General features: G+C 35.9%; 1 protein-coding gene across 1 annotated transcript in view; it reads left to right on the top strand.

Moving 5' to 3' along the window:
• The window catches only part of LOC129737563 (tachykinin-like peptides receptor 86C), a 264,810-nt gene that overhangs the window by 146,036 nt on the left and 104,993 nt on the right, over nucleotides 1-13,781 (top strand). Inside the window, exon 6 of the mRNA XM_055728725.1 lies at nucleotides 2,027-2,107. Coding sequence (XP_055584700.1) covers nucleotides 2,027-2,107 — 81 coding nt within the window. The remainder of the gene's footprint in view (nucleotides 1-2,026; nucleotides 2,108-13,781) is intronic.

The raw sequence follows: 13,781 nt of genomic DNA, 5'->3' as shown, positions 1-13,781 counted from the left end.
AAAATTGTCAAAATTGTCAAAATTGTCAAAATTGTCAAAATTGTCAAAATTGTCAAAATTGTCAAAATTGTCAAAATTGTCAAAATTGTCAAAATTGTCAAAATTGTTAAAATTGTCAAAATTGTCAAAATTGTCAAAATTGTCTAAATTTTCAAAACTGTCAAAATTGTCAAAATTGTCAAAATTGTCAAAAGTGTCAAAATTGTCAAAATTGTCAAAATTGTCAAAATTGTTAAAATTGTCAAAATTGTCAAAATTGTCAAAATTGTCAAAATTGTCAAAATTGTCAAAATTGTTCATCTTGATAATATTTTCAAAATATTATTAGATTAACATCTCTACACTTCCACAATAACTGATATGAAAAAACTGATTTGTCTTTCAATTTTTTACTTAAGACTTTGCAATTCAATTGCAACTTGAAATGCAAGGTTTAAATTTCTGAAGATGGAATAAATGATTGAAAGGCTTATCTCATGCACGTGGAATTGAGGAATTGAATGTAAATTTTAGGTTTTCCCCGTCAACCACACAACTGTGCAAACTCTAGGATTTGGGACAAGTGAACTCTGATTTTCGATAAAAATAGAATAAACATCAGAACATCCACCCCATTCCTGATTTTAGCAGAGAAACTTGGAGCAAAGAAAGTGGAATTTTCCGCACCGGAAACACATTATTTGCAACCTTCTCTGACATAATAACACGCTTGTCAATATGTCAGACTTCAAAACCTGACCAAATTTGCATTCATCCCGGCATCTTTTGGCACGTTTTCCCCCCGAACTAATGGGAGAGAATTGTTATTCGGATTGTCGAGCATGTTCAATAAGCTCGAACTGCTCTTACATTTGGTAATCGAATCAAAGATGGTGTTCAGCGTTCTTTTTTGGTTCGTTATCTTTAAGCATTAAAGTAACGCCGAAATCGAGCATCGCCCAATCATTGAGCTGCCTCTGACTGTGGTGCGTAAATATATTTTTCAACATTCGAGTTTTTCTTTCAGCACTTTCTTTGCGGTTTGCGGTTTATGTTTGTGCCGAAGCAGTTTGTTGCTGGTTTACTTTTCTGACAGCGCTAACAGGGGCTTAGGGTGGTTCGAGAGTAACTGTTCTTCATTTTTAGTATTCTAAAGATAACAACTGAACAAACAAAGTTGCATCGCTAGTCCGCACAGTCTTGAAATATACCGAGAACAATTTTTGATCCGAATGGTATTTGCATGTTTTCATACTTAAAACCTTACTTGAAATTTTATGGCACATACAGATTTCAATAAGATGGAGATTAGCTCAACAACAAGACAGTTTTACAGATTGAACTTTTCCTTCATGATATGTTTGAATGTACTTATGTATGTTGGTTAATCACCATGGGTGCATGATTTCACCGCAGTAATGTAATGTATTAATTTTTTTTCTATAACACTCTTTTTTTTAAACCAAGGGTTGTATTCTGAAAATAGATAAAATCCATTCCGTTGGAATCAAAATTCAAAAATACAAAACTACAGATCCACCCTTTCCTGCACTCCTTCATAACGTCTCAGACATATGTAAGTTTGTTTACGGCGAACGCAATCATCATTCCTTATTCCTTACATGGAATATGTAAATGTACCAGCAACCATTTTTCTTCCACTGTCGTTTGAGATCTCCGTTTTGGAGATGCTGCTTGTTGAGTTTCCTTGCTCGTATCTTTCTGGAAGAAACCCAAATTTAAATATGAAACATCCACAACTACTGATGGGCGGCCTATGGAGAGCGTTTCTTCTGGGAAGCGCAAAGTGCCAAACGGATGTTTGCAAATCAGAACCGGAAGAAGGCTTTGGTTGTCTTGTTCAAACCAAAGTGTCACACTTCTTCCCGGAAGGTTTCGGTGTGGTTTTCGATAGTTTCAATCAATAATTCTGGGACGGCCCGAGAGAAGAAATGGGGGAGTCAGTGCTTTTTCCGAAATAAATTGACATTTTTTGTTTGCTTTGTTTATCGATTTGATAAGGAAATTTTCCGTTTTTCCATTTCAGCTATCACAACGGTAAAACGAGAACGGTTTGCTACATGCTGTGGCCTGACGGAAGATATCCTACCTCGATGGCAGATTACATGTAAGTAGAGTAATGCTGTTTTTACTAGCAAATTGAAGCATACATTTAGGCTGCGCAGGGTGTTTTTCTATTCATGAGCAGTAACAAGAGTGTTGAATTCAGAATTTAAATTTTTCAGAATTTAAATTATGCGGTGGCTTTGTAGATTCATTAACTTTTTTTTTTGTGAAAGTGGGATCAACCTAATGTTTCCACCCTCAAAAAAAAAAAAGTTTTTACAAGTTAAATCACTAATGAATTCATAATATTGTCTTTTCTTTAAAATTATCAAAATGAGCAACGGTTTTCCTCTAGCTAACGCACTGATCCAACTAGATTAGTTTTTGTTCTGCAGTAGTGTGTTTGATATTTGAATATTTCGCTCAAATAAAAGATAGTTTTCAAACCAGACAACATCAACTGAACATTTCGAACGCAAAACTTTAAAAATAGTTCTTCTGCGGTTGTCAATGATTGATTTCCGTGAAGAAAGCTGAAAAATGAGGGACCTTAAAATTCTTTTTGGTATTACTTCAAATGATAATATGAAAAAATACGGTATGAAGAAGCTTTTTCTTACAATGTTTTGCTCTGATTAAATTAAATTTATGATTGATTTTCGATCAACTATAAAACTTAAACATTCAACTGTATGTTTGATGACTTTCAATATAGTTGATTCAACTATACGAGTCTGATTGTTTTTGTTAGACTAAACGGTAAATATAGTAAATTCCAATTTATTTTTTAATTGAATTTTTGCAGCCAGTTTTTCAAAATATATTTTTATGATGGATTTTATTTATGTTTGTTTATTCTGAGTGATTTTACATGATTAATTTGCGACAATTCTTGCTCAAACCTTTGACTCGAGCGAATGATAAATTTTTTCGTAAATATGTTATCAAAAAGTCGAAAATATGTTGATCAATTTCCGGCGATTTAATCTTTCATCGATTTGTCCTGATTTGCTATGAAAATGCAGAATTGAAATTGATATTCGACCAGATCTCTTCCTCTTTTCCTTTGCAAAGTTAGTAAAACAAGCGGGATTTGAATCTGTTATAGAACTACAGGTTGGTTCTATTTATCTGCCAGTGAGTGGCTCATAAATGTTTTTTTGTTAGCTCAGCACAACTTTTTCCCTTCTTCATTTTTGTTCGATGCAAATATTTGAACACCATGAAAGTTGAAAGAAAGATTTAAATTCTGTTGCTGAGCGGCGACGAAAATTTCCTTCACTTCCTGCTGAGTGACTAGCCAAATTTTGTTCTCATCCTGCACAGGTGACATATTTTGAAACGGCTGCAGATGGCAACTTAAGCGTTGAAATTTACTTCCAGCAAAAAATTTGTGGTACTGGCATGTTCTCCAGTTGGATCAGAATCCAGGATCATTATTAACCTGGTTGGTATGAATCGAATCTACCCGGAACTACTTACGTCAGCTTCGCCAGAAGTTAGTGCAATGATGTTTTTGGTTATCTCTACCAAATTTGGTGGTTCCCGGCGCAAGGAAACGAAAATATCGATGTGGGCTGCTGCCAGCCATAATTTGCCATGGCGTTGATTCACGTAGGGATTTGAAGGTGGAAAAATTACTCTGCAAACATTTTTGTAGCTATATTTTTATGCTGTTTTGATATACTTTCTGAATTATCGTATGAAAATTAAAAAAACAGCATTTACCTTCCAAAGTGAAGGCATTGTACATACATACATTTTTTTTTTCTTTCTAAAGCGATGAAAACAACACAAATTAGGAGTTATCCGACACCTTACTCGTACCTATAGTAAGATTGCAAGAGAGCGCCAGATTTTGCTCTCATAGCCTTCAAATAGTTTCCAGCGACAATATTTTCCAGTTCTCTCATTGGTGAATATCACTCCATTCCCAGCTGATTTTTAGCCATCTGGATAACGAGAGAACATGTCGATGATTCCCTCACTTGAATCCCGCGCGGGAGCAAAATAATTTCAAAATTTACATATAGGCAGACTGTCTATCATAACCGATTAAAACTGACTTCAGACGACATTTTATACGATCTTTTCACTATGCACTTGGAATTGCGATTCGCAACACTATTGTAAACGACTTAAATTATCATTTCTGATACGATTCCATGTTCGCTGGGTAGATCGATAATTGGGTTGAAAAAGTGAATGTCTTCAATTTACCTACAATAGCTTTCTGGTCGTCGTTTTTTACTAGTCATGAACGAATTAATTAAATGCTAGTCATTCTTAGGATTGTTGAGTAAGTATGGTTCGCATTTTATGTAAAATAATAATCAAACTTGTGCAGACAATACAAACATTCCAGAAGTTTACCCAAACCGTTATCATCATGCTATCATTTTGCGGGAAAACTTTCAAACTCGCGGCGGCTCTTTCTAAGCGTTTTTCTAAGATAAACCAAAAAGGAATGAGCTAAACCATTCTGATGTATCATTTTGAACCGCAAAGATCGGGTTAAGAACATTCCTCAATAGAAGTAACGCACCCACACACTCAAACTAACCACCGAAGGCTGGGGGCCTAGAGTTTCCTGTGGCAAGATAGTCACCGAAGACCTTCCTGGAAGAGACTTTATTATAAGACAAACTTTCCCATCCTCAGCCGCCTCATGAGCTGAAGCCATTTGTTGCCATTCTGGGTGATTTCCTGCTGCCTGAACAAAACTCCTGTCGCCACCTACCAGTTTGTCGGCAGCCTTAGATACGACTCGGTAAGTTTGCAAAGCTGGCCTTAATAATGATGCTTTTGTTTTTGTTCGATAAACTTCGGTCAGCCACTACCGACAGGCGGTTGTTGAATTCCTAGTTGAAACCGAACAATTCGTTCAGGAGGAATTTATTTGCATCCGCAAACAGAGTCTTACGTTATTGCGGATTGTTCCGACCATTGAACTTCACCTGAAGAAGAATTTATTTCTCTTTCTTAGTCTGAAAGTTTTCATTATTAATTTTCTGTTATTTTTAGTTTAGATTGGATAACATCATCAGGTGCTTCAATTTCTGAACTGATTTTAAGAATTTTAGGAAAACAGAATTTGGTAGGTCAAAGAGGTCACAACCAAGGGATTGAAATCAAAAATGAATTCTTTGCATTTGGAGTGGTAATGATCAAAATTCCACAACTGCTTCATAAATTGCAACAATTTGCAACAACCCAGTAAGCGCGTCCTCTCAAAAATCGACAGAGCATGCAAAAAATTGAGAGTTGAGTCACCGAACTTAGAATAAAACGGTTAGTTTCGGCGACACTCCCAAGAACGCAAGAATTATCATTCGGTTTGTCCAGCCGAGATACCTAGTGGCAACGAATACGAATTCGTACATGCGAAATCAGTTTGAATCGTACTCTCGTACGGTGTGGTCGCAATTATCTCCGTGTTTTTTATATGCTTTATATGCTTTTATTTGTAGCAGTCGACTTCGCTTGCAGGCAGGCAGACACGCGTCTCGAAGAGAAACACACAAACACGATTCGGGTTGTTTTCGTGTGTTTCTCTGGAGGGCGTGTCTTAGATTATTTCGTGTCACTCACCCAAGGCTCACCCTGGTGTGTTCCTCTCTAACGATGTGATGATGCAACATCGCCAGAGAGATCGTTACGATCCCTCTGGCGATTTGAGTTACCTCTCTGCCGATTCAAATTTACCGGGAATTAGCACGTTTTCACTCTCTCTGAGCACTGGTTTCTCTCATTTGAACTCAAACACAACAAATTGCCACAAATTACCACACTCATTTTATGCACAATTTGAGTGATCATTGACGAATTTTCTCCCTTCATTTCAGTTCCCCGGTCACAACGGTTGGGTAGGGTAGAGTAGTTGTTCCGGATCGTCTCAAGCAAACGATTAACTTCGATTGGACTGTATTTCACTCTTGGAAACGATCGGGGAAGCACTTCCCAAAACAACACTTAACTGTCTGGGGGTACAATTAAGGCTACCCAATGGGCGATGGAAGCGCTGACGAATTTGGGTGATGGTTTTGCAATAGTGCAAGTGGAATGCAGCTATAATTTCACCCAACTTTTGACAGTTCTAAAGTGGTTTTTCTTAAGGAGAGAAAGGATAACTTTTCGATTCCATCGCCCATTGAATCAACTTCTGTCATTTGAGATGGGAGATGTGATATCGATCAGCTGGAATTACTTTTGCTGGAATTAATGCACAAACCGAATCGAAAAGGGAAACTGAATTTTATTCCCGATAACTTTACGAAACCGATGGGAGTAATGAAAAATGGAGGCGATGTTGATCTGATTGAGGTTGCTGCGATCTGATTTATTTTCCTCTAAAGGGTGATACGGTCAAAATTTGGTCAAGGGAAAATGCGTGTAAATCGGTGGAATCGTTTATTTAAAAAATCAAATTAAATTTCTTTTTCAAGTTAAATCAGTATGAAATTCAGGAAAAATATTCAGTTAGGCTTCCGCTTTTCCAAATCTGAATTGCCGGGCCTTACGCTTAACTCCTACCTTCAGATTTTGTACAGCCACCTTGTGCACCTTCTTCGCCGCAGAAAGCCAGTTTGCCTTGAACTGCTGCTCATCATTAGCAGTTTTTTTGGTCTTCTCTAGGTTCCGCTTGACAATAGCCCAGCATTTCTCAATTGGGCGGAGCTCTGGCGTGTTGGGAGGGTTCTTGTCCTTGGGAACCACCTGCACGTTGTTGGCGGCGTACCACTCCATGGCCTTTTTACCGTAATAACAAGATGACAAATCCGGCCAAAACAGTACGGAACAACCATGTTTCTTTAGGAAAGGCAGCAAACGTTTATTCAAACACTCTTTCACGTAAATTTCTTGGTTGACAGTCCCGGAAGCCATGAAAATGCTGCTTTTTAAGCCACAGGTACAGATGGCTTACCAAACCAGATATTTCTTCGCGAACTTTGACAGTTTCATGTGCTTGAAAATATCTGCTACCTTTCCCTTTCCTTTTGCCGTATAAAACTCCTGTCCCGGAAGCTGCTTGTAGTCGGCTTTGACGTAGGTTTCGTCGTCCATTACCACGCAGTCAAACTTCGTCAGCATCGTCGTGTACAGCCTTTGGGATCGCGCTTTGGTCGTCGTATTTTGTTTATCATCGCGATTTCGAGTCACTACCTTCTTGTAAGTCGATAGTCCGGCTCGTTTTTTGGCTCGATACACGGTTGTAGACGATACACCCAGCTTATTTGCGGCATCTCGGAGAGAGAGGTTAGGGTTTCGCTTGAAACTACCGGCAACTCTCTTTGTCGTCTTGGTCCCTACCGCCCCCTTGGGGGCGTTGAGAGCTTCCAGGGGGGCGGTGAGCTCAATTTTCAAACTTGGGGGGCGTTGGAAAAGCTCGGGGCGGCGGTGAGCTCGTCATTCACATTTTTCATAAATCACGAAACAACGTAGATTTGAAATAACAACGAGTAAGTTTGATGCAAAACAATTAAATTACGTTACAGAACTTATCATCAGGTTCAAGGCCAAAATATCTATAGTTTCACAGAGCCGCAAGCTAATTTTTGTCCCAGTTTTCCAATTATTTTTTGCATCTTAGAGATTTTTTTTAAATTGTCACAGATATGTTATACGCTCTCAATGTTTGATTTTGTTTTGTAAGACTATTTTGGGTTATTAAAAAAAATAGTTTAGATGGCAATGCTTGGTAATCTTTAAAATGTTTTCTCTCCAAAAATCTGCTAAGTAGAAAAGACCTTCAAATAATTAGTGTTTCAAGTCGTCATCTGTAATTTAGTGATAGATTTTTTGGAATGCTAATATGAAGGTTTTTTTAGGGAGGAGAATTTTTATTTTAAATTCTTTTTTGCTCAGTTTTATTTCAATCGATTCAAAATAACAATTCTGCCATTTACTATGGATAAAATTATAATCTATTTGGTTATCACTAACATTGCCTTAATTCAGTTATAAGAATTTATTTAAACTTTAAAACCTGTGAAAGCTGCATAACTTTAAACAGAATTGAAATTCAGATATCAAGAAATAATACTATGTTTACGTAATTTTATCGGCTTGACAGTAATAAATGGTTAATATAGAATTTTATTTACCAAAATTAAAAATATATGATCTGCTATCAAAACAAACTTATCAACCAGTTTAAGTAATTTTAAGGAAACTTGACATAGAATTAGGTGTTTAGTGAAGGTTTGAAGCAATATGAGGCCCTGGAGCTGTTGTTGTTGATTTCTTTTTTCCGGGATTTTCATCCACGCGGATGAAAAAGGCCCTGGAGCGACAAGGGAAAAAGTGCATAAAAGCTAATAACAAGAAAATACGCTTTAAACTTGTTATGTTTGTCCATTTCCCATATATTTTTCGAAAATTTGTTTTTTTCATTTGAACGAAATAATATTTTAAAAATATTTTTAAAAACAGAAAAATCACGAAATAAAGTTTGAGGTAGGATGAATCGTAAGTTATTAAATAAGACATATAAATTTGAATGAATTTTGAGATAAGTCTAATATGTAACAACATATAACCAAAAGCTAATGGTTTTTCAACGATTTAGATTATCGCTTTTTTAAGATTTTCAAAAAAAATTGTCAGGGGGCGTTGAGCTCGAAAATTTTGTAAAAGAGGGTGGTGAGTGAAAAGAGTTTGAAAACCACTGGTCTAGAAGAAGCAAAGTCGATTTGCTGACTTTGCATTGATCTATACTATGATACTTGGATGGATCGAAGCACGTGTTTATCGTACCCCGATCGGGTCCGATCGCTTCGGAAGTTGATTTTGACCAAATTTCGACCGTATCACCCTTTAATCCTAAATAATCGTTAAACATTACGAGCACGATCACATGATTGAGATCGGTTAGATGAGAGTGAGTTTCCAAGAAAGAACACACCTCTAAGGTACCTACTTAGTCGCTGGGATGGCTCTAGCTGTATAGCAACTTAAATAAAATCGTTCCACAACAAAAAAAAATTACTAAAAGTATTTTGTAATATAGCTATGTTAAAAGCTAGAAATAAAAAAGCATTTGAAATTACTAAAAAATTGCCTTTGGTGTCAACTTTGTATTCAGCAAAAAGCACAATTTTCTCAGTCTAGATTATTTGAGTCAGTATCGAGTTATAGCGGCAGCCCGGAGAAGCAATAAGTTGATTTTCCTCTAATGAATTTGCCGTTTAAATACGCCGGCATCCTGTTCGATCAGGGTCTTTCCTCGATTGATTGCTAATCTAAATTAATTTGATTCATTACCATATCATGGCAGAGGACCCACTGGGAGATAATTTCCTGACGATTATTTTCATTCGCTGCAGTCGGTCGGCTGGGCGAGTCAATTTTCCCCCGGAACAGTCAGGCAGGGTAATCAACATACATAAATGAAGCTCAAGAATGGTGGATGAGACAAGAAAAACCTATCAAGTGACAAAAACAGACTCGTCGTGTCGTCTTGATCGCCGGGCTGGACCGAACCGGATGTTGTTATTTTCGTAGCCGGTCTCTTTTCCGGCCAATGGTGTCAAATTTTCTGCCAAGGTGCCTGGGATGAATGTGTTTTCGTGTCAGAATCCGACCATCATCCGGGTTCTTTCGTCATTCACGTGAATGCAGCGAAGGTAGGCATACCATGTTTTTTTTTGTATCGGCAAATCTTGGAAACAAATCATCAATTTCACCGTCGTTTTGACCGCAGGTCAATCATGCCCGGACGTGATTTTCGGAAAATTGTTTTTGGCAGTGATTTTCAAAAATGTTCAACCTACTGTTGATAAACACCGTCGACAAACAATGAGCGTGAATAAATAACGCTAGCTTTTTTCTTTCTTTATTTTTCTCTCTTATCCCGAAAACATTCCGCTTGAAGCTTCCAGTCACGTTGAAATCGTAGGAGGCTTGCAGTCTGTCGGAGAGAAGGTCATAAAAATTCTGCTCCCTCACGGATCTAATCTACTATTCATAGCCTACTACTGCTACTGATTGCTAGCTGATGGGTCGTTATTTTCACCTACTTTGTTTTATTCAAGAGGGTGTCACTCAGTTTGGTATTCGGGAGAAGATCATCATTTCATTTTCGCTGATTTATTATTAAAATCAACTTTCTGTGGATTGTTTTTCATTCTTAAACTTCACATCGATTTTGACAGCAATGTAAGTTCCTTATTTTCATCGATAAACATTTCTCCGGTAAACCCGAAATCCAATAAAGATTCTACTAAAACCAGTAGGTTTGTATGGAACATTCAATATGTCTATGTAACAAAAATATTTCACTGGGCAGTCCGAAAAGGTCACTGCTGTTTAGTAGCTATTCTCGATACACCACAATATTTACCGAACAATAAATATTCAAATAGATTAAGAGTTCGTCGTTTTTTTTACTCAGCATTTATTTTTTTCTAAATGCTCGGAAACCGGCAATTATAGAAGCAAAACAGATTTTATTTTGACTGAAAATTCGATAATTATCATCGAATACAAAGTAAAAGTTCGGTAAATAACTAGTTTGTAAAATAAATTACCGAACGTGTAGTTTCCTGCCCAGCTTTGGCCAGTATTTTAGATAAAATAGCCTAAAAATGATATGCCTATGTCTGGCCCGGATACGTGCTGAAAAGCTATATTAAATATGTATATTACCCAAGTAACAATTTAAATTTTATTCCAACCTGAACAGTTCGCTTAAGACAATTTCTTAAAGCTACTTTATAAGCCAAAGCGCATTCTACGCTATTAGCACAACTACTTTAAAGCTGACATATGGCCAAAAAGGCCCTGTTTTGTTAACGTTTTTAAAGCTAATTCTATACGCTATAATAAAGCATCCAACAGAATAGTTTTATTCCTTATAGACACAGCCTTAAAAACCTTTCAGAGCTCTCTTAAGACTATCCACAGCTCTTTTAAAACTATTTCAAGGAATCTGATAGGAATTTTACTGTTGGAGCTTTGGAATCTGATAGGAATTTTACTGTGGGAGCTTTCTGTTCCGTTTTTTCTCGTGTTATCACTTACTCTCCCAAGCATCTGGTGTTTGGTGAAGATTTCATTTAAATTATTTTAAAAATATTATCATTTTCGTTTTTTAATATGTCTTAGCATCAAATTTCCTGCAACCTCAGATTTTTGGTGAATTATATACGAAATAGCATCAAAGCATATGCGCGCCTCAAAGAAAATCAAGGTTGACAAAATTTTAAGAATTTTTTAAATTAAAATAAATTATTATTATAATTTAAGTAACATTTAAATTTGCTCAAATGCTCATATTTTTGTTTTGGATTGAAATTCATTGCCGATACAACAAATAGTATCGCAAACATTGTCAAATTTGTTGAAAATGTCTAGTTTTTAGTATTATAATATTATTTCCAGCAAGATGGTGTCAGTAAATTCGATTCAATGTCACAATCAACATTGCGTTCAGTATGTTAATGTTGAACATCTTAAGGCAGTTGTTAAACAGTTTTAAAATGGTTTTTTGCCGGTTTGAAAAATGGAGCAATAAAACAATTTCAACAAACATTTTTAAAACGGTTTTAAGAGACCTTGAATCACAGCTTCGTTTAACGTTTCTCCAAATGGAATACACGCTCATGATGGATTTATCCATTTTTGAGTAAGATAAGTTTGTCGCAATAAAAGAGAACATTTCGATTTGTTGCTTGGCTAAAGGCATTCATGAAACTTTCCCTTTTGTTTCCTTTTGACTATGATAAGAGGATGGTCAATTACCTTTAAATAACAAGTAGGTATTGATATCAAATAATCTCAGACTGTTTAGGAATAGATCATATTTTGTAATCAAAAGCCTGGCCTTAAAGCTTAATAATAACCCGTATAATTGAGGATTATAACCAAACGATTTCTTAAGTCGTCAAACGACGATTTGACGAAGCGCAATAACACGTTTAGCAAACGATTATAGAAATTGTAAAATACATTGCCTGAATCGTGAATTCCGAAATAATTAAATTTTGAATATGTAGTTAGGTTATGTAACTGTTAAAAACTGTTAAAACAGTTGTATGGGAGAACTTTTCTGCAAACAGTATGCTAATGATTAAGGCAACGATATTTATGCAACATATCAAACTATAATGGTTATGGTTGCAATTGGAAGCGATAGAACGATTTTATAAAACGTGCTTCGGATATTCTGCTTACGATAATCAGAACTACGTTACGCTTCAAATAAATCGTAATTTTCAATGATCAACCATTGCTAGTAGTCTTCATTCTGACTATTTATATCATCTGAAACTTGTTGAGGCTGATGAAAGTATAGAATGAGCATTTTCACTAGTAATGAAGCTCAATTTCTTCGTCTTTGCTGAGGAGAAGCCGGTGGCTGCAGTCTTCTAGAACTTTTCAAGAGCGGTTGATCCGGATAGAATTTTGTTAACTCTTGATTGGATGACGTAAATATAGATTAACTTCGCATTGAGAGACAGGGATGGATAAATAAAACAAGTACTTTATTCGGCGTATTTGAAAATTAATTGTCTTATACATTTATTCTTATCGATTCTTAAAAAAAACGTTTATTCGCAGTGTGCTTTTATTCGAACCCTAAGAATTGAGTGAATAACGATTTGCGGTTGTTTTGAAATTTGAATGCGAATACAACAAAGTTGTTTTTATTTTTCAGATGAATTTAGCTGTGTTAATTTATATCATTTTGATAGCACGTTTTTTTCAATTCTGAGTGATAATCCTTTCAAAACAGGTTATGCTATCTCAAAAAGAGTTAAAACAGTTTAACCGTGTATACGTTCTTCTCGATTGTCAAATCATCTGTCACTTAGTTTTATCATGCCTACATCCAACGTTCCAATAAAACAGTTTTTCAACTTGGCTTGAACGCTATTTTTAAAAGCGCATAGAGCGCATTATTAAAACTGGTACCAAAGCTCTAATAAAAACAGGAAAGTATGTGTTTTATTGAATCTTGAGCAATTCTTTTGCAACTTTTTCACAACACTCTTAAGATAGTGTTTTATTCAAGTTTTAGCAAAGCTTTCAGGGCTTTGTGTGTATTAAACACACGATAAATGAAGCATTTCCTATGTTACATTAAAACCGTTTTTAAAATTGGATGCTATTGAAAAGTCTTCATAAATCAATATTAAAACTCAAAAAAGCCAATTAGCTTGATCTGTGTTACTTGGGTTATGTTAGGTTAGAAGCTATATGTGCGCCCATGGATACATAAAAAAATTAAGATCATGACCCAAAAAAATGTAAATAAAAATCGTGTAAAACCAATGAACCGTCAAAATTGATACAGTTATAGTAGAAATTTAAAAAGTGAATTAGAAAATTTACGTAAAATGACACATTTTCGCATTTTTACATTCCCAAAATGTGAAATACAGAGTTTTGACGAATTTTCAAAGGTAGCTATTTTTTTTTATTTTTATCAATTTAGAATCCAGGAAATTTCTAAATGTAATCTGTTCTATAGTATGTCGTCAAGATACGAAGGTCATCAGGCTACGAAGGTCATCAGATACATAGTCAGTCCACGCAAATCTAGGCCATCGAACCGTAAGTCTTCACTTTGAGTAGGTCGTCTGGCAACGTAGATCGTAGAACCACGTGTATCGTTGGGCCGCGAAAGTCATAAGCACATAAGTCATCAGGCGGTTTTCTGAATCCTGGGGGTTCTCAGCCAATGTGTATAATTTCCAGCGTAGATGATAATTTCCAATGAGGTGCTAGTGATG

Source organism: Uranotaenia lowii, chromosome 1 (assembly GCF_029784155.1).
Source record: "Uranotaenia lowii strain MFRU-FL chromosome 1, ASM2978415v1, whole genome shotgun sequence".
Taxonomy (NCBI): Eukaryota; Metazoa; Arthropoda; class Insecta; order Diptera; family Culicidae; genus Uranotaenia; species Uranotaenia lowii.
The sequence above is the reverse complement of the archived record's forward strand: the minus strand, read 5'-3'. Positions and strand labels throughout refer to the sequence as shown.